A 21,351-nucleotide genomic window follows, 5' to 3' on the forward strand; every position below is an offset into this window, starting at 1 on the left:
TCATAAATTGAGATTCTTTATCAACATCAATAGGAAAAGAAACTTTAATATTCAAAGGAAAGTTGACAAGTAAAATTAAATGGTAAACCATTTCCATTTTTTATTTTGTAAAATTGACTGAAGTGATACACAGATTTTGCTATTTACATGCAGCTGCCAACAGGGCATTGAACAAGAGTAATGTGCACAGCCAGAGAGGACTTCAGTTAGCGATTGTCATTTTCTTGCAAAGGTTTTGAGTTAACTATCTTACAAAAATACACTCAATGGTTAATCTAAGGCACTGCTCTAGTTTAACTGAATGCTGCATGTAGTGAGCTCAACAGTTTTCAGCATTTGATACAGACTAGAAGATTCTGATATCTAAAACCTGCACCAAGGGAAAGATTGACAATGTTCAGCTAGGAAACAAACTAATGCAATTGTAATGAGTAGTTTAAACAAAGAAAGAGCAGCCATTGATGAAACAGCATCCCTTTACGAGGAGTGGACATGGCTGAGCAGGTATTCATTGCTGGCCCCGTGGATGAGGTTAAGAGGGAACAGTAACATAAATTAGATAAAGAGGCAATACCTAATAAATGTAACAGATGGGGCAAGTGCAGTAAAAAGAATGTAGCTTCCTATGCAAGGTAGCAGCTATTTAATTCCATAAGCTAAGAAAACGTACAGTTTCACTTCAGGTTTGTACACGTAGAGAGCGTGGCTACGATATGAATTAGCAAGTTAAGGACCACAGTGAACAAGTGGTTTAAACTTGCTGGATGGTGTTGGCATAATTCTCAACGATACAACCCCTAATACATGAAGAACATTTAAAAAAGGTGTTCATTAAGAAATGGTTTTGGTGGCCCAATACTGCCTGTATGTACAATAATACTTAGATTTATTTGGAGAAACTTAAATAGATTAAACAAAGGAAACTTATCTTAAAACGAGTCAAATACATGTAAATATTAATTTGCTACCTACAAATACTTGAGTTTATCAACTGAAGCCATTTCATTTTTAACGTACGTTAGTAGTGCAGGCTTATTTGAAAATACAGTATTCTAGAAGGTTTGACATAGAACAGGAGTATGTTTAAATAACATTAGCTCACAATTTGGTTTCCTATTGCAGTACAAGAAAGACACAAACTTTGTAAAGAAACACCAACTAATATTTTTGTATTAGAAAGCCAAAGCATCGCTCACCCACCTAGCATTACTTCTTAAAAACTAGCCTCTCCTATACCTTTAACTCTTTGTCCTAATGCAATGCTCATGGACTTAAACCTAAAAAATCCAGATATTGCAAAATATGGCTGGAGAGGGGGTGGGGTGAAGAGCGGGCAAGGCAGAAGCAGAGGGGAAAGGGGCGTGGGGGGAAAACAAAAAAAAAAGAGGCAGACAGAAGGATGGTCACGGGGTGAGAGGTGGAAATGGGCTGAGAGCTTTCTTTAGGTAGAACACTCTCCCAAAGGAGAAAGACTTCAGCCACTAAAAGTGAGCAGAGCACTTTAAAAGATCACAAAATCAAACCTGTGTCACAAACAAATTTAATTTTGCAATTGTAACAAAACGTGTCTCAGCTCTCTATCAGAATTGAGAATTTCCTCTTTAGTTTCATCACTTCTGTCAACAGGTTTATTTTAACACTTTCTTAAAAAAAGTTTTAACAAATAGAAGTGGGATAATTCCACTGCAAACACCGAGATATAGACACCCTTTGCCCTGCAGTTGGGGAGATGGAACATTCATTCAGGATGTGGTATGAGACCAGAATGGCAAATACCACTAGTATGAAAACAAAGCTGGCCTGAATATCTGGTTAGACAAAACACAGAGTAAGGAAAGGAATAAGATGTCACCTGATTACACTCACTGCCAAAAGCAGATCATAAAAATCAAAAGAACTATCAGCCACTGAGGAAACAAACAAACAATGTAGTCAAGGAATAGGTCCCTGAAACTTTGAACGGTGCAAAAGAGCATCTCTATGTGACATTTGATATGCCACCTTTGTTACGATCTTGTTAATTCTTCTGGGAAAGAGGAGGAAACTCCAGAGAAGCAGCTTCATGTAACAAGGCCTTCAGCATGTAGTAAAAATACTGAACATGCAAGTGCGATCACAAGTGATGTTCAGAATCAAGCTGTTTAAAGTCCTGAGAACACACAACAAATTGAGAGGGTTATGTACAAGTCTACAGAATAGGGAAATAAAACTCTGTTGATGTTTATTGCTGCACAGAAACCTCCTCTTAACCCATTTGATCTCATTCTATATCAGTATACCCTCTTCTCCCAGATGTTTAGTGGCTTTCCCTTAAACAAACTCATACTATTTTGCTTAACACATCTCATATGTTGCACATTCTCCACACCCTCAGGATAAACAAACTTTTCCCCAAATCTCCACTTAAGAGTCACCATCTTATACGGCTGACCTCTAGTTTTGATTTTCACAAAAATGCGATTTTTTCTCTACGCCTATCATACATTTGAAATTAAGCCAAGGATCGGTTTAGTTTTTAAGATGTTCTTATAAACTGCATTATCCCATTTACAGACATGCACATCTGTACCGTCTTTGCTTACTCCTCCTTTTGAAGTGTACTACCTCCCACTGACCTCAAATGAAACTAGTTTGCTGTTTATTATATTCTACTGTAAGGAATTAAAACATCAAAGCACGCTCATTTAGGATGGCAAACTGAATTCCACTTTAAAATCTTAAGATGATGAAAGGCTGGCTAGAAGGGAACTGATTTTGTTGAACTTAAATATCAGCAGAGCGGTGATGAGATCTGGGCATTGCTGGCCGGACCAGCATTTATTACCTGTTCCTATTTGCTCTTTGAGAAGGTGCTGGCAAGATGCCTTCCTGAACTGCTGCAGTCTGTGTGCTGTGAGGTGACTCACAGATGTCCTTAGGGAGGGAATTCTAAGATTCTCAGATGCAATGACACTGGAGGAACAGCGATATATTTCAAAGTCGGGAGGATGACGGGCTTGGAGGGGAGCTTGCTAGGGGTGGCGTTCCCATATATTTGCTGCCCTTCTACTTCCAACTAGAAGGACTTGTGGGTTTGGAAGGTGCTAAGGAGCTTGTCAAATTTCTGCAGTGCATTTTGTAGATGGTAAACACTGCTGATACAGACTGCTAATGATGGAGGGAATGGATACTTATGGATGTGGTGCTAATCAAGTGGGTCGCTTTGTCCTGGATGGTCAAAGCTTCTGGAGTATTGTCCGAGCCGCAGCCATCCAGGCAAGTTGGGGGGGGGGGGGGGGTGGTATTCCATCACACTCCTGAGTTGTGCCTTGCAGATAGTGGACAGGCTTTGGACAGTCAGAGAGTGGGTGACTCGCTGCAGTATTCCTAACTTCTGACTCATTGTTGAATATAAAATTATTATTTTTAGATATGTTAGCACATTATGTCTTCCATTCACTCCCAGGTTGATCAATAGAAACCTGATCCAGTTGAGGGATGGGCTAGGGCATGTTGAGGGCAGCAGAGAGTACACCATGGTCTATAGGCACGTACTAGCAAAGAGTTGGTATGATGGTACCTTTCCTTCGCTGAAGTGTAAGACTGAAACAGCAGCTTTATGGCACTTTTTCTGATAGCAGATTTCTTAAAACTATTCAAGTTCTCAAACTGCGACAGCGGGATTTGATAACCAAGTATAGAGCTGGATGAACACAAGCATCATCTTCGGAGCTGAAAAGCTGACGTTTTGGGCCTAGACCCTTCATCAGAAATGCTCCTGAGATGCTGCTTGGTCTGCTGTGTTCATTCAGCTCCACACTTTGTTATCTCAGATTCTCCAGGATCTGCAGTTCCTACTATCACGGTGGGATTTGATTCCGGTTTTTGGAATAACTGGTCCAATGCACTACTGTACATCAATTTCTATCAATCTTAATCGGATTGGTTACGGAGTCATCTTTAAACAATGCCAAGAATCAGGATGAACTGCACCTCTAGTCAGAAAACACTGTCAGAAAGTCTTGAATCAAACTCTACCTGATGTTTCCTCAATAGGTTTGGTCAAGGATGTCACTCTTCCTCCATTCTCTTCAAGTGCATTGATACAGCTCTCAGAAATGCCAGCAATATCAATCAAGTTTTGGTTACAGTCATCAGCACTGCAGGGAGTGACTGCTAATTTGGTTGTCTTTGAACAAACATCAAGGTCCATATAATCCTTGAGGATCCATGTACTACTCGCTTTTCCATTCTGATGCCCAACACTTTGATCCACTTCATTTACATGCAATAGTTCAGGTACAACACAGTCTTCCTTTGGTACAGGGCTTAAACAGGAGAGAGAACAGGATGAGAATGAGGTGGCAGCAGTCACAAGAAGATTTACAGCAAATAAATTACACCATTTGACTCCATATTTACCTGTTATTATTACTATTAGGAAAATTACAGACCACTAGTGTCAGTTTAGACAGGGTGAAACAAACGCTGAAAAATGCTGGAGAAACTGCAGATTTGGCAGCACCCATACAAAGACAAACAGTTGATGTTTTGAGTCCGTGTTTTCATATAGCTTATAATTTTGTTCAGTTTCTCTAAATTTAGGTTTTATACAGCTGATTAAGCAGAAACAATGTAAGAACAGAGAAGATAGTAAAAGGGGTGGAGGTGTGGCATTGTTGGTCAAGGACAGTATTAGTTTTGCAACGGTAGTAGATTCGCCAACTTTAGGTACATTTAAGTCGTCATTGGATAAGCATATGGACGTACATGGAATAGTGTAGGTTAGATGGGCTTGAGATTGGTATGACAGGTCGGCACAACATCGAGGGCCGAAGGGCCTGTACTGTGCTGTAATGTTCTATGTTCTAACACTGTCTGTATACAGAGCCTCAGTTACCCCCACAGCAAGATCTAACAAGTAGAAAGGACATGAATGGCCCAATACGTAAACCACCAAACAAATCTTTATAAACCACGGTAACTTGTAACCGTGCAGCTTGTAGCTCCCCAGGTACTGAACTGGGGCATCAGCAAGGGTTGTGCACTAAAGGGGATGGAATATGAATACAAAACTTCTCACTTACCTTGAGAACATAACTGCTAAATTAAGCAGACACTTGTTTCGGAATTCAAATATACCCTGTCATTTATTAACAGGCATGTAGCCAGTCCACATGCTCCTTAATAAGTGAAGTCCATGATTCGACAATACCCAAACATTTAACTCTCAGATATACAAGTAACCATCAACATCATTGCTCTGGAGCTTTGGCAGGGCCGTGATAATGGATTACAGCTATATACCCTTCCAGCCATCTCTTGGTGGGCAGTTCAGTGACCAAGCACTGGTGTGGGACACATTCATTGAAATTATCCCACACGACTGTAGAAGGTGTAGCCCTAACCACTTAACCTCTCTCAACCACCGCTCACATACCTTCCAGGCAAAGCTGCAATTGCGCACACTTCTTTCAATTTAGCTTACTGTATTTGCTACTCACAACGCAGTCTACTTTACAGGGATGAGACCAAACACACTGGCCCAACACTTTGCAGATCACCTGTGCTTTGCCCACAGAATGACAACTCGCCAGCTGCTTGCCAGTTCAAAAACCATCTTGCTCCCATGCTAACATTTCTTCCAGTTTTTCATAGTCCTTGCATGATATTTTGTATATTAAAAGCAGAACAGGAGCATTTATACCGAGTTTTTAAAAAGGAATGGATACAGAAAGCACAATCCACCATTACCTCTGCAACAGGCCATAACAAGAAGACACAACAATGGCCAGCTACACTAGTCACTCTACTGTACAGCACTGACATATCAGAGAGATATCAGAGACGGCCATAAGCCTACTCAGACCCTGAGGTATCAGGGTAATCCACAAACCAACAACCACTGTACAACAGCTACCTTCATACTTAGTGGACCCCATACACACAGCCAATAAAACTAGTGTCATATACAAAAATACTACGCATGGACTGTGAGGAACATTACACAGGCCAAACTGGGAGAAAGCTGATAATAAGGATACAAGAACACCAACTCGCCACCAAGAGACACGACCAATTCTCACTCGTCTCACTACACACTGACAACAAGGGACACCACATCCATAATAGCACTAGCCAAACTGGGACATGCCAGGGAATTCCTGCAGGCCTGGCATTCTAACTGGAACTCCATCAACACACACACACTGAACAGGACCCGATCCGCAAACCACTGAAAAACAGAACTGGAAGTAATGCCAAACTGACACCTATCAATAAGTGGGACAGAACACCAATGCTTCACCAGAATTGCACTGACCATGTTCCCTAGCAGGGTGACAAAACGTCTGCAACCAAATTCACCAGCTCGGCGAGCAAGTCAGAACCTCATCTTCAACACAAGCTACAAATCTCCTCCAAGACTTCAGTCACAGTCTTCTACAGCACAGATACAGGCCCTTTGACCCAAACTGGCCCATGCCAATCGACCTGCGTTCCCACCTTCAGGGAACAATGGACCTGAACACCCAGATCTCTCTGTGCATTAATTTTCCCTAGGACTTTTCCATTTACCGTATAGTTCGCCCTTGAATTAGATCTTCTAAAATGCATCACTTCACATTTGCCTGGACTGAACTCCATCTGCCATTTATCTGCACAACTCTCTAATCTGTCTGTATTCTGCTGCATTCTCCGCCAGTCCTGTTCACTATCAGCTACTCCACCAATCTTAGTGTCATCTGCAAACTTGCTAATCAGACCATCTATACCCTCCTCCAGGTCATTTATGTACATCACAAACAGTGGTCCCAACACGGATCCCTGTGGAACACCAATGGTCACAATTCTCGATTTTGAGAAACTCCCTTCCATTACAATTCTGTCTCCTGTTGCCCAGCCAGTTCTCTATCCATCTAGCTAGTACACCCTGGACCCCATGCGACATCACTTTCTCCATCAGCCGACCTTGGGGAACCTTACCAAACACCTTACTGAAGTCCATATATATGACATCTACAGCCCTTCCCTCACCCATTGAATTATTTGAGGAAGTGGCAAATTTTATCAAGTTGGTAAGACATGACCTTCCCTGCACAAAACCATGCTATCACTAATAAGCCCATTTTTTCCCAAATGTAAATAGATCCTATCCCTCAGTATCCTCTCCAGCAGCTTCCCTACCACTGACATCAGGCTCACCAGTCTACAATTACCTGGATTATCCTTGCTACCCTTCTTAAACAAGGGGACAACATTAGCAATTCTCCAGTCCTCCAGGACCTCACCGGTGTTCAAGTATGCTGCAAAGGTATCTGTTAAGGTCCCAGCTATTTCCTTTCTCGCTTCCCTCAATAACCTGGGATAGATCCCATCTGGACCTGGGGACTTGTCCACCCTAATGCCTTTTAGGATACCCAACACGTCCTAGCTCCTTATGTTGACGTGACCTAGAGTAATCAAACATCTATCCTTAACCTCAACATCTGTCATGTCCCACCCCTCTGTGAATACCGACGCAAAGTACTCATTAAGAATCCCACTCATTTTCTCTGACTCCTCGCATAACTTCCCTCCTCTGTCCTTGAGGGGCCAACCCCTTCTCTAGTTACCCTCTTGCTCCTTATGTACGAATAAAAGGCTTTGGGACTTTCCTTAACCCCATTTGTTAAAGATATTTCATGACCCCTTTTAGCCCTCGTAATTCTCGTTTCAGATTGGTCTACTTTCCTGATATTCTTCCAAAGCTTGGTCTGTTTTCAGTCGCCTTGATCCTATTTATGATTCCTTTTTCCTTTTTGCTTGTCTCACAATTTCACCTGACATCCATAGTTCCCCTATCAGGCCCATGTCTGTCCTGCACGCTAATAAACCTCTCTTTTAAAAGCCTCCGACATCATATGTGGATTTACCCTCAAACTGCTGTTCCCAACCCATATTCCCCAGCTCTTGCAGAATTTTGCAAGAGTTGGCCTTCCCCAATTTAGCACTCTTCCTTTAGGACCATTTCTGTCTTTGTCCATGAGTATTCTGAAACTTACGGAATTGTGATCACTATTACCAAAGTAATCCCCTACTGAAACTTCAACCACGTGGCTGGGCTCATTCCCCAACACCAGGTCATGTATGGCCCCTTCCCGAGATGGACTATTTACATACTGCTCTAGAAAACCCTCCTGGACACACCTTACAAATTCTGCTCCATCTAAACCCTTAACACTGAGTGAATCCCAGTCAATGTTGGGAAAATTAAAATCTCCCATCACCACCACCCTGTTTCTCCTACACCTTTCCATTATCTGTTTACATATTTGTACCCCTATCTCACGCTCACTGTTGGGAGGCCTGTAGTACCGCCCCAGCATTGTTCCTGCGCCCTTCCTATTTCTGAGCTCTGCCCATATTGCCTCACTGCTCGAGTCCTCTATAGTGCCCTCCTTCAGCACAGCTGTGATATCCTTTGTCTAGTAATGCCACTCCTCCACCCCTTTTACCTCCCTCTGTATCTCGCCTGAAGCATCTATAATCCTGGGATATTTAGTTGCTAATCTTGCCCTTCCCTCAACCAAGTCTCGGTAAAGCAATAACATCAGCAGTATTGGCCCTTCGGCCCTTGAAGTTGTACCAAACTGTGAAACGAAGCTGAAGCCCATCTAACCTACACTATTCCATTTGCATCCATATGTTTATCCAATGACCATTTAAATGCCCTTAAAGTTGGCTACAACTGTTGCAGGCAGGGCATTCCATACTTTTACTACCCTTCGAGCAAAGAACCTATCCCTGACATCTGTCACCCCTCAATTTAAAGCTACGTGCCCTGGTGCTAGCCATCACAATCTGAGGAAAAAGGGTCTCACTGTCCACCCTATCTAATCCTTTGATCATCTTGTATGTCTCTATTAAGTCACCTCTTAACCTTCTCTCTAGCGAAAACCACTAGTAACTGAATGCCAGGATGAACATTTCCCATCAACCACCACCCTGTCTTCTTACAGCAGGTCAGTTTCTGATCCAAACTGCTAAATCACCCTCAATCCCATGCCTCCGTATTTTCTGCAACAGCTTACCGTGGGGAACCTTATCAAACGCTTTACTGAAATCCATATACACTGCATCAACCGCTTTACCCTCGTCTACCTGTTTGGTCACCTTCTCAAAGAACTCAGTAAGGTTTGTGAGGCATGACCTACCCTTCACAAAACCGTGCTGACTATCCCTAATCAAATTATTCCTTTCTAGATGATTATAAATCCTATCTCTTATAATCCTCTCCAACACTTTACCCACAGCTGAAGTAAGGCTCACTGGTCTAAAATTACCAGGTTGTCTCTATGGCCCATCTTGAACACGGGGACATTTGCTATCCTCCAGTCCTCTAGCAATATTCCCGTAGAGAATGACTGCATAAAGATCAAAATCAAAGGCACTGTAATCTCCTCCCTAACTTCCCAGAGAATCCTAGGATAAATCTCATTCGGCCCAGGGGACTCATCTATTTTCACACTTAAGGGCACAACATTCACTACCTTTCAGTCTTCCAGGGCCTCATCTGTGGCTAATGATGATAACTTTCTCAAGTTCCCAAATCTTCATGCCTTTCTCCAAGGTGAGCATAGAACATAGAACAATACAACGCAGAACAGGCTCTTCGGCCTTCGATGTTGCGCCGACCTGTGAACTAATCTAAGCCCATCCCCCTATACTATCCCATCATTATCCATATGATTATCCAAGGACTGTTTAAATGCCCCTAATGTGGCTGAGTTCAGTACATTGGCAGGCTGGGCGTTCCACGCCCTTACCACCCTCTGAGTAAAGAACCTACCTCCGACATCTGTCTTAAATCTCTCACCCCTCAATTTGTAGCTATGCCCCCTTGTACAAGCCAACGTCATCATCCTAGGAAAAAGACTCTCACCGTCCACCCTTTCTAATCTTCTGATCATCTTGTATGTCTCTATTAAATCCCCTCTCAGCCTTGTTCTCTCCAATGAGACAGACCCAAATCCCTCAGCCTTTCTTCATAGGGCCTTCGCTCCAGAAATAGAGGAGAAATATTCAGGAGGGCCTCACTCATGTCCTGTGGTTCCACACATTCATGTCCACTTTGGTCCTTGAGGGGTCCTATTCCCTTTCTAGTTATTCTTTTTCCTTTAACATACTTAAAGAATCTCTCAAGATTCTCCCTAATCTTCTCAGCCAAAGCTATCTCGTGCCCCTTATTTGTTCTCCTGATTTCCTTCTTCAGTAAACTCTTCTACCACTTGCATACCTCCAGGGATTCTCTTGATCCTATTTGCCCATTCCTGACACATGCCTCCTTTCTTCTGCTCAAAGTCTCAATATCTCGTCATCCAGGGATCCCTAACCCTGCCAACCTTGCCCTTCACCCTCACAGGAACATACCTTGAATTCTAGCTAACACACTTTAAAGGCCTCCCACATGCTAGAAATCCCTTTGTTGGCAAATAAACTGCTCCAATAAACCCCTGCAAGCTCCTGTCTAATTCCATCAAAATTCACCTTGCCCTAATTTAGAATTTGAACCTGTAGACCAGTTTTCTCCTTCTCCATAACTATTTTAAAATTAATAGAACTATGTTCACTAGTCCCAAAGTGCTCCCCAACTGTCACCTCAGTTGCCTGTCCTTCCCTATTTCACAACAGTAGGTCAAGTTTTGCCCCTTCCCAGGTAGGACCCTCTGCATATTGCTTGAGAAAACTTCCCTGAACACGTTTAACAAATTTCACCCGATCCAAGCCCTTAACATTATGGCAGTCCAAGTCTATGTTAGGAAAATTAAAACCCCCATTGCTCCTGCAAGTCACCCTAGTCTCCCTGCATATTTGTTCCTTTAATTCCTGTTGACTATTTGGGGGCCAATTGTGCCACCCCAATAACGTCACTATCCCCTTATTTCTAAAGGTCCACCCACAAAGCCTCACTGGATGATCCCTCAGTTATTTCATCTCTGACTACTGCTGTGATACTGCCTTTAATCAAAAATGCAACTCCCGCTCCCGTCTTTCCTCTGCTCAACATTGAATTCCACACCTTCATAGGCCATAAGACATAGGAGTGGGAGTAAGGCCATTCGGCCCATCAAGTCCACTCCGCCATTTAAATCATGGCTCATGGGCATTTCGACTCCACTTCCCTGCACTCTCCCCGTAACCCTTGATTCCTTCTGAGATAAGAATTTGTCGATCTCTGCCTTGAAGGCATCCAACGTCCCGGCCTCCACTGCACTCCGTGGCAATGAATTCCACAAGCCCACCACTCTCTGGCTGAGGAAATGTCGTCTCATTTCCGCTTTAAATTCACCCCCTCTAATTTTAAGGCTGTGCCCACGGGTCCTAGTCTCCCCGCCTAATGGAAAGAACTTCCTAGCGTCCACCCCTTCTAAACCACACATTATCTTGTAAGTTTCTATTAGGTCTCCCCTCAACCTTCTAAACTCTAATGAGTACAATCCCAGGATCCTTAGCCGTTCATCATACCTTAAACCTACCATTCCAGGGATCATCCGTGTGAATCACGCTCCAGGGCTAGTACGTCCTTCCTAAGGTGTGGGGCCCAAAATTGGATACAGTATTCTAAATGGAGCCTAACTAGAGCTTTATAAAGCCTCAGAAGCACATCGCTGCTTTTATATTCCAACCCTCGAGATAAACGACAACATTACATTCACTTTCTTAATTACAGACTCTACCTGCAAGTTAACCTTTACAGAATCCTGGACCAACACTCCCAGATCCCTCTGCACTTCTGCTTTACGAATTTTCTCACCATTTAGAAAATAGTCCATGCCTGTATTCTTTTTTCCAAAGTGCAAAACCTCACATTTACTCACATTGAATTTCTTCACCCATTTCCTGGACCACTCTCCTAAACTGTCTAAATCTTTCTGCAGCTTCCCCACCTCTTCAGTACTATCTGCCTGTCCACCTATCTTTGTATCATCGGCAAACTTCGCCAGAATGCCCCCAGTCTCTTCATCCAGATCATCAATGTATAAGGTGAACAGCTGCGGCCCCAAATCTGAACCCTGCGGGACACCACTCGTCACCGGTTGCCATTCCGAAAAAGCTTTTTATCCCAACTCTCTGCCTTCTGTCAGACAGCCAATCCTCAATCCAAGCCAGTAGCTCACCTCGAACACCATGGGCCCTCATCTTGCTCAGCAGCTTCCCATGAGGCACCGTATCAAAGGCCTTTTGGAAGCCTAGATAGATAACATCTACTGGGATTCCCTGGTCTAACATTCTTGTTACCTCGTCAAAGAATTGGTTACCTCGTCAAAGAATTCATAGTGTGACCTTTGCGCTCTCTTTTAAAAGCAACCCCCACCGTCCCACGGCTGTGTACTGTTGACTTTATTCTCAGCACAACGGACCGATTTGCTCCTTCCACAAACATTTACAACTATTATACATCACAATCATTCCTTTACCACTGTTAGCCCTCCTTTGTCTCTGGCTCTCAGGCACTTGCACTTGCTCTTCCTTCCCAACTGTCTACAGCTTAAAAACCCACTTCAACAACTTTTAGTTCTGAAGACGTCAAAATGATCATGAAACATTAACTCATCTCTCTCTCCACAGATACTGTCAGACCTACCAAGTTTTTCCAGTACGTTTTGTTTTTATTTCAACTTTTCAGCATGTACAGTGCTTTGCTTTTATTGTTTTAGATTCATATTCTTAACTGCTGACACAGCTCTAGCCAAAGCTCCCACTAGACTAGAATTTTCCCATTTTGTCTGAACACCAATTTGAGCTGTTTCATTCATTTGGTCTCCAAACTCACACTTCTTATTACCATTTCCACCAAAACATTGTGAACCATACCTACATGGAAAATTAAACCCAGCTCTGAAACATTCCCGATTTGTCCAACATTCCCACAAAACCTTGGCGTGGAGGTACCGGTGTTGGACTGTGATGGGCAAAGTCAGAAATTACATGACAACGGGTTATAGTCCAAAAGGTTTATTTGAAAACACAAGCTTTCGTAGCCTCACTCCTCCTTCTCACGGATGTGAATCTATGGGGTGAATCTGTATTTGCAGATACACTCTATTTTGTTCAAAAAGCACACAATTTATAGAGAGTCATTCAATGTGGCAGTTTATAAATTCCTACTAAATAAAACCAGTCTGACTCCAAACCAAAACAAGCAGATTCTAAACAAGGCCTCACACCTAACACGCAGTGTCTGACCTAAAACATTCAACCTTTAGTTTTCTCAGGACAGTGACTTGGGGATTTACATATATATATTGCTCAATTAAAACCTTCTGACTGATTAAAGATTTAACAGCATCTTAGGTTTGTTTATTACATCAGTGGTGTGACCCGTTGATCTTTTACTTATAAATTCTGCATCTGATACCACCTCTCTCACTAACACATGAAGGCAGGCTCAGGTTCTGAAAGCTTGTGCTTTCAAATAAACCTGTTGGACTATAACATGGTGTTGTGTGATTTCTCGCCTTGCCCACAAAATCTTTGATTAGATCCAGAATGCCCAGTTTACTCTGAAACAACACAGAAGACAAAATACAAGCCTACCTCATATCCTGGGTCTGGTCTTTGTTCAAATGGTCACTGGTGGTATTCACTGCATGAACACCATTCAGCTCAGTTATCTCATCACAGACAGCTTCATCTGACAACTCAGCACATTCTTGTACAATAACTTGAAGCTCATCAATTCCATTGGTGCTATCTAACATGCAAATCATAAATGAGAAATATAGCTTTTACTTCAAATGGAAAACCATAAAGAATACACTTGATGTTATAAACCAGCAACTGTATCTGTTTACACACAAACATTTTCCAATAGGTTTCAGAATTTTGTGGCAAAGGCACAGAGATTTGGAGGGCGAAAGCATTAAAGTGCTGGATTTCAGACAGGAATCAGAAAAGCATGTGTTTCTACAGGGAGAAGCACAGTAAGGGTTTTAAACACAGGTATACACATGCCAGCATCAATGTCAATGTTAAAACCATAATACCTGGTTCCTGGAAAAGCTCAGCAGGTCTGGTTGCATTTGTGAAGGGAAAAAAAAAATCAGAGTTAATGTTTCGCGTCCGGTGACCTTTGGTTCTGAGGAAGGGTCACCGGACCCAAAACATTAACTGTTTATTCCTTCAGTTGCTGCCAGACCTGCTGAACTTTTCCAGCAACTTTGCTTTTGTTCCTGATTTGCCATTCTTTCGATTTTTATTTAATACTTTCAGATAAACAGGTTTACTATCACAAAGGAAAACTATTCGAATGTAACCAAATAATTCACTTCCCTGATCTACAGATAAAAATCCCTGATGTTTTGCACTTAGGGAATTTTATTGGGAGGAGTAAAAAAGACCTCACTGAAAAAAAGAAACCGGGTTTCAAACCAGAAAGCACAATATCATCAGATTTCCACATGCTGCTGTGTATTCATCAGATTTTCAGTTGCACTGAGAAAATATTGTTTCTAATGCCCTCCTCCTCAAATGATAGAGAGGCGTGTATTCAGATAGACTCAATAGAGGACCAGCATTTCAACAGCAATGACCCAATGGTAAAAACTGTGCTGAGTCACTCACCTATTTCATCTGCATCTTCGTTCCTGTGTTCATCCTCACTGCTTTCCTCAGCAGTAGTATCATCTGATCTTCCATCCTTCTGTGTAAACACCGGGGGGTGGGGGTCAACATTTCAGCATTATTTAATGAGATTTAAGAATCTAGACCTTTCACAAGACCATTCACTCAAGCCTAATCCACAATTTAATTCAATCCTAGATGATCTGCATCTTAACTCTATCTTTCAACCCTCAATAGGCTGCATTAGTCTCACTTTTAAATTTTCAATGACTCTTGCCGCTCACTGCTTTCAGCTTAGGGAGAGAAAATGCTAAATTTCCAGTGGAAAATAACCTAAAAAAAGTTACAAACCTACCCATCTTATGCTTCCTCAGGTGACTACACTGACATTTTGTGATGCACATTTCCGACAGTTACTGGACTCAGACCTGGTCTTTTCAATAACAGCTGATCCAGTGGGATCTATTACGACCGTGGGGGCAATGTGTGATATTTTTTAAAAATTCATTCGTGGCATGCAGGCACTGCTGACCGGGTCCAGCATTTATTGCCTGCCCCCTAGTTGCCTTCTTGAATTGTCACAGGCCACGTGCTGTTGCGGAGGGAGTTTTAGGATTTTGACCCACTGACAGTGAGGGAATGGCGACATATTTCCAAGGTGAGATGGTGAGTGGCTTGGAGAGGGGCCTGTGATTGTTCCAATTTTATCTTAGCTTACTAATTTGATCACAGTAAGATTCTGTGCGCCTCTCAGCAACATTCACATTCTGACTAGTGATAACTTTCTGAATTGCACGTTTCCCTGTGTAACGTGAGTATGCTTTACTTAGATCATCAAGCACAGAGTTTCTGATAATGCAAGGCACTGGCCAACAGCTCAGACATAGGGCAGAGAAACACAACAAGCATCACTTGGAGACTTACCTTAAATTCCAGACGACATGTTGCACAGAAAATAAATATGAAAAATAAACTGAAAAATGAAGCAAAACAGGCAGTAAAGCCGAGAAGTGTATTACCTTTAATTCATCTTGGCCAGACCCCCTCACTCTCTTCATGACCTCTGCAATTCTCTGTTGATGACAGGAAAGTATTCACTTGTGAGAACATCAAGTATTTGTACAAAACATCCAAACTCATTGCTGCGGGTCACACACGGGCGAATTAAACAGCTTTCAGGCAGTAACATGTACAAAACATCCAACTCATTGCTGCGGGTCACACACGGGCGAATTAAACAGCTTTCAGGCAGTAACACTGATATGTCAACTGAACATGATCCTGCTGATGGAAACTAAGTTATCTCTCTCTCATACTTAAGTCTGTGATCCGCTAGGAAGGGGAGGACGGCGGCGGGGGAGGACGGAGGAAGGAAGAGGAAGAGGAGGGAGGAAGAGAGGAGGAAGAAGGTGGAGGAAGAGGAGGAAGGTGGAGGAAAAGGAAGAGGGAGGAAGGTGGAGGAAGGTGGAGGAAGGTGGAGGAAGGTGGAGGAAGGTGGAGGAAGGTGGAGGAAGGTGGAGGAAGGTGGAGGAAGGTGGAGGAAGGTGGAGGAAGGTGGAGGAAGGTGGAGGAAGGTGGAGGAAGGTGGAGGGAAAAGGTGGAAGGTGGAGGAAAAGGTGGAAGGTGGAGGAAAAGGTGGAAGGTGGAGGAAAAGGTGGAAGGTGGAGGAAAAGGTGGAAGGTGGAGGAAAAGGTGGAGGAAAAGGTGGAAGGTGGAGGAAAAGGTGGAAGGTGGAGGAAAAGGTGGAAGGTGGAGGAGGAAGGTGGAGGAGGTGGAGGAAGGGGAGGAAGGGGAGGAAGGTGGAGGAAGGTGGAGGAAGGTGGAGGAAGGTGGAGGAAGGTGGAGGAAGGTGGAGGAAGGTGGAGGAAGGTGGAGGAAGGTGGAGGAAGAGGTGGAAGGTGGAGGAAGAGGAGGAGGAAGGTGGAGGAGGAAGGTGGAGGAGGAAGGTGGAGAGGAAGGTGGAGGAGGAAGGTGGAGGAGGAAGGTGGAGGAGGAGGAGGAAGGTGGAGGAGGAAGGTGGAGGGAGGAAGGTGGAGGAGGAAGGTGGAGGAGGAAGGTGGAGGAGGAAGGTGGAGGAGGAGGAGGAGGAAGGTGGAGGAGGAGAGGAAGGTGGAGGAGGAGGAGGAAGGTGGAGGAGGAGGAGGAAGGTGGAGGAAAAGGAGGAAGGTGGAGGAAAAGGAGGAAGGTGGAGGAAAAGGAGGAAGGTGGAGGAGGAAGGTGGGGGGAAGAGCAGGAAGGTGGAGGAAGAGGAAGAAGGTGGAGGAAGAGGAAGAAGGTGGAGGAAGAGGAAGAAGGTGGAGGAAGAGGAGGAAGGTGGAGGAAGAGGAGGAAGGTGGAGGAGGAGGAGGAGGAAGGAGGAGGAGGAGGAAGGTGGAGGAGGAGGAGGAAGGTGGAGGAGGAAGGTGGAGGAGGAAGGTGGAGGAGGAAGGTGGAGGAGGAGGAGGAAGGTGGAGGAGGAGGAGGAAGGTGGAGGAGGAGGAGGAAGGTGGAGGAGGAAGGTGGAGGAAGAGGAGGAAGGTGGAGGAGGAGGAAGGTGGAGGAGGAGGAAGGTGGAGGAAGAGAAGGAAGGTGGAGGAGGAGGAGGAAGGTGGAGGAGGAAGGTGGAGGAGGAGGAGGAAGGTGGAGGAGGAGGAGGAGGAGGAAGGTGGAGGAGAGGAGGAGGAAGGTGGAGGTGGTGGAGGAAGGTGGAGGAGGAGGAGGAGGAAGGTGGAGGAAAGGTGGTGGAGGAGGAGGAGGTGGAGGAGGAGGAGAAGAGGGAGGAAAGTGGAGGAAGTGGAGGAGGTGGAGGAAGAGGAGAAGGTGGAGGATGGTGGAGGAAGGGGGAGGAAGGGGAGGAAGGGGTGGAAGGGGGGGAAGGGGAGGAAGGGGGGAGGGGTGGAGGTAAGGTGGAGGTGGTGGAGGAGGTTGTGGAAGGTGGTGGTAGGTGGTGGATGGTGGTGGAAGGTGGGGAAGGGGTGGAAGGGAGGAAGGGGGGGAAGGGGGGGAAGGGGAGGAAGGGGTGGTTGGGTGGTGGAAGGTGGAGGAAGGGGTGGTTGGTGGAGGAAGGTGGGTGGAAGGTGGTGGAGGGGTGGTTGGGGTGGAGGTGGAGGAGGTGGGGAGGTGGAGGGGTGGTGGAAGGTGGAGGATTTGGTGGAAAGGTGGAGGTGGAGGAGTGAGGAGGAGGAAGGTGGAGGTGGGAGGTGGGAGGTGGAGGAGGAAAGTGGAGGAGGTTGGTGGTGGTGGAAGGTGGTGGGGTGTTGGGGAGGAGGTGGAGGAGGAAGGTGGAGGAGGAAGGTGGAGGAGGAAGTGGAGGAGGAAAGTGGAGGAGGAAAGTGGAGGAGGAGGAGAAGGTGGAGGTGGAGGAGGAAGGTGGAGGGAAAGGAGGAAGGTGGAGGAAAGGAGGAAGGTGGAGGAAAAGGAGGAAGGTGGAGGAAAAGGAGGAAGGTGGAGGGTGAGGAGGTTGTGAGGAGGAGGAGGAAGGGGAGGAGGAGGAAGGGTGGAGGAGGGGTGGAAGGTGGATGGAGGTTGGTGGATGGAGGTGGAGGAGGTGGTGGAGGTGGAGGAAGGTGGAGGAGGGTGGAGGTGGAGGAGGAGGAGGAGGTGGAGGAGGAGGAGGAAGGTGGAGGTGGAGGTGGAGGTGGAGGAGGTGGAGGAAGGTGGAGGAGGAAGGAGGAGGAAGGTGGAGGAAAAGGTGGAGGAGGAGGAGGAAGGAGGGGAAGGTGGAGGAAAGGTGGAGGAGAGGAGGAAGGTGGAGGGAAGGTGGAGGAGGAAGGGTGGGGAGGAGGAGGAAGGTGGAGGAGGAGGAGGAAGGTGGAGGGGTGGAGGAGGTGGTGGTGGAAGGTGGTGGTGGAAGGTGGAGGAAGAGGGAGGAAGGTGGAGGAGGAGGAAGGTGGAGGAGGAGGAAGGTGGAGGAAGAGAAGGAAGGTGGAGGAGGAGGAGGAAGGTGGGAGGAGGAGGAAGGTGGAGGAGGAGGAGGAAGGTGGAGGAAGAGAAGGAGGTGGAGGAGGAGGAGGAGGAGGAAGGTGGAGGTGGAGGAAGGTGGAGGAGGAGGAAGGTGGAGGAGGAGGAGGAGGAAGGTGGAGGAGGAGGAGGAGGAGGAGGTGGAGGAGGAGGAGGAGGAGGAGGGGGGGCGGCGGAAGGGGGGGGGCGGCGGAAGGGGGGGCGGAAGGGGGGGGCGGAAGGGGGGGCGGAAGGGGGGGGGCGGAAGGGGGGGGGCGGAAGGGGGGGGGGCGGAAGGGGGGGCGGAAGGGGGGGCGGAAGGGGGGGGGCGGAAGGGGGGGCGGAAGGGGGGGGCGGAAGGGGGGGGCGGAAGGGGGGGGCGGAAGGGGGGGGCGGAAGGGGGGGGCGGAAGGGGGGGGGCGGAAGGGGGGGGGGCGGAAGGGGGGGGGCGGAAGGGGGGGGCGGAAGGGGGGGGCGGAAGGGGGGGGCGGAGGGGGGGGGCGGAGGGGGGGGCGGAGGGGGGGGGCGGAGGGGGGGGGCGGAAGGGGGGGGCGGAAGGGGGGGGCGGAAGGGGGGGCGGAAGGGGGGGCGGAAGGGGGGGGCGGAAGGGGGGGGCGGAAGGGGGGGCGGAAGGGGGGGGGCGGAAGGGGGGGGCGGAAGGGGGGGCGGGGGGGGGCGGAAGGGGGGGGCGGAAGGGGGGGGGGCGGAAGGGGGGGGGGGCGGAAGGGGGGGGGGGCGGAGGGGGGGGGGCGGAAGGGGGGGGGGCGGAAGGGGGGGGCGGAAGGGGGGGGGCGGAAGGGGGGGGCGGAAGGGGGGGGCGGAAGGGGGGGCGGAAGGGGGGGGCGGAAGGGGGGGCGGAAGGGGGGGGCGGAAGGGGGGGGCGGAAGGGGGGGGGGCGGAGGGGGGGGGCGGAAGGGGGGGGGGCGGAAGGGGGGGGGGGCGGAAGGGGGGGGCGGAATGGGCGGAGGCGGAGGAAGGTGGAGGAGGAGGAAGGTGGCAGGGGTCACATTAGTGATTTTTTGAAATGCAGGTAGATAAAACCCATTGGCTCTCCTTGGTCCACCCTGCTCATTACTTCCTCAAAGAATTCTAGCAGATTTGTCAGGCATGACCTCCCCTTGATGAAGCCATGCTGACCTTGCCCTATTTTACTCTACACTTCCAAATATTCAGAAATCTCATCCTTTGCAATGGACTCCAATATCTTTCCCACAACTGAGGTTATGCTAATCGGCCTGTAATTTTCAGTCTTTTGCCTTACTCCTTTTTAAACGGGGTGTCACATTAGTGATTTTTTTCCAGTCCGCTGGGATCCTCCCTGACTCTAACGATTCCTGAAAGATCACCACTAACGCTTCCACTGTCTCTTCAGCTATCTCCTTTTGAACTCTGGCAAGTAGTCCATCCGGTCCAGGTGATTTGTCCACCTTCAGGCCAATCAGTTTTACTGACACCTTTTTCCTTGGTGATGGCCACCATACTCAGCTCTGTCCCCTGACTCTTGAATTTTTGGGAGATGAGCCGTGTCTTCCACTGTGAAGACAGATGCAAAGTGATTATTCAGTTCCTCAGCAATTTCCTTGTTCTTCACTACTATCTCTCCACCGTCATTTTCCAGTGGTCCAGTGTTCACTTTTGCCCTTTATATATCTAAAGAAACTCTTACAGCCTTCATTTATATTACTGGCTAGCTTACTCTCATATTGAATCTTCTCCCTCCTTATTTTTTTTTGTTGCCTTCTGTTGGTCTTTGTAAGCTTCCCAATCCTCTGCTTTCCCCCTACCCTTCACCACATTATGTGCTTTCTCTTTTGTTTTTATGCTATCCCTGACTTCCTTAGTCAGCCATGGTTGCCTCATTCTCCCTGTACCATGCTTCTTTCTCCGAGGGATGAATTTTTGCTGCTTATCCTGAATTACTGCCAGTAACTGGGAGTATAAGGTAGTCTAAGGTATGATGATAGTATGAGGGACGTAGATGATAGTATAAAGGTAGGGGTGGAGGTTAGATAGACTTTAGGATTAGGGTCAAAGTTCAGCACAACATCGTGGGCTGAAGGGCCTGTACTGTGTTGTACTGTTCTGTGTTCTAACTCCAGCCATTGCTTTTCCACTCTTTGTGCAAGGCTCCTCTTCCAGTCAATTCTGCCCAGCTCCTCCCTCATACCTCTGTAGTTGTCTTTATTCAGCTGTAATACTGTTACGTCTGATTCTATCTTCTCCCTCTCAAATTGCGGAGTAAATGTTATCATGTTATGATCACTGCCTCCTAAGCTAAAGGAACCCTTCAGCTCCCTTATTAAGTCTGCCTCATTGCACATCACTGAATCCAGTACTGCCTGTTCCCTCTCGGGCTTCACCTCGAGCTGCTCCAAAACACCATCTTGTAGACAACTCCTTTCTTTGCAATCCACTACCAACCTGATTTTCCCAGTCCACCTGCATACTGAAATCCCCCATGATCACTGTGACTTTGCCTTTCTTACACACCTTTTCTATCTCCTCGTGCATCTTGCGCCCCAGCTCCTGACTACTGTTTATGAGCATGTTTAAGAAAATCTTCCCGGAGTGAAAGATCACTGTTTAAAATAAGATTAAAAGTTTGAGTTTAAGGTACATATTTATATTGTTTACTCAGCTTACTTTTTCACCAGTACTGCTTGCATTTTCTGTGCTTGAGTTTGCATAGATAAGATTCCTTTAGTGTTTCGATTCAATGCTGGAGTTCTGCCACTTATTTTCTTCCCCTAGATTCTTTTGGACATTTTACTGTTTAAACGATAATGGAGTACCACATCAAATCTGTTCAATTTTCTCATAATTGCAATTTCCAGTTACTAGCAGTGTACC

The 21,351-nt window shown here is 46.5% G+C and overlaps 1 protein-coding gene across 7 annotated transcripts in view; it reads right to left on the bottom strand.

Moving 5' to 3' along the window:
* Positions 1 to 75: 75 nt before the first annotated feature.
* The window catches only part of map7d3 (MAP7 domain containing 3), a 112,817-nt gene continuing 91,541 nt past the window's right edge, over positions 76 to 21,351 (bottom strand). For all 7 annotated transcript variants that reach the window (XM_059651315.1, XM_059651312.1, XM_059651314.1 and 4 more), the window contains 5 exons: positions 15,603 to 15,656; positions 14,584 to 14,662; positions 13,558 to 13,714; positions 4,018 to 4,307; positions 76 to 2,149 (listed from right to left, as the gene is read on the bottom strand). In XM_059651315.1, coding sequence (XP_059507298.1) covers positions 2,142 to 2,149; positions 4,018 to 4,307; positions 13,558 to 13,714; positions 14,584 to 14,662; positions 15,603 to 15,656 — 588 coding nt within the window. In that variant the 3' untranslated portion in view covers positions 76 to 2,141. The remainder of the gene's footprint in view (positions 2,150 to 4,017; positions 4,308 to 13,557; positions 13,715 to 14,583; positions 14,663 to 15,602; positions 15,657 to 21,351) is intronic.

This window comes from Stegostoma tigrinum, chromosome 15, assembly GCF_030684315.1.
Source record: "Stegostoma tigrinum isolate sSteTig4 chromosome 15, sSteTig4.hap1, whole genome shotgun sequence".
In the NCBI taxonomy this organism is placed as follows: domain Eukaryota; kingdom Metazoa; phylum Chordata; class Chondrichthyes; order Orectolobiformes; family Stegostomatidae; genus Stegostoma; species Stegostoma tigrinum.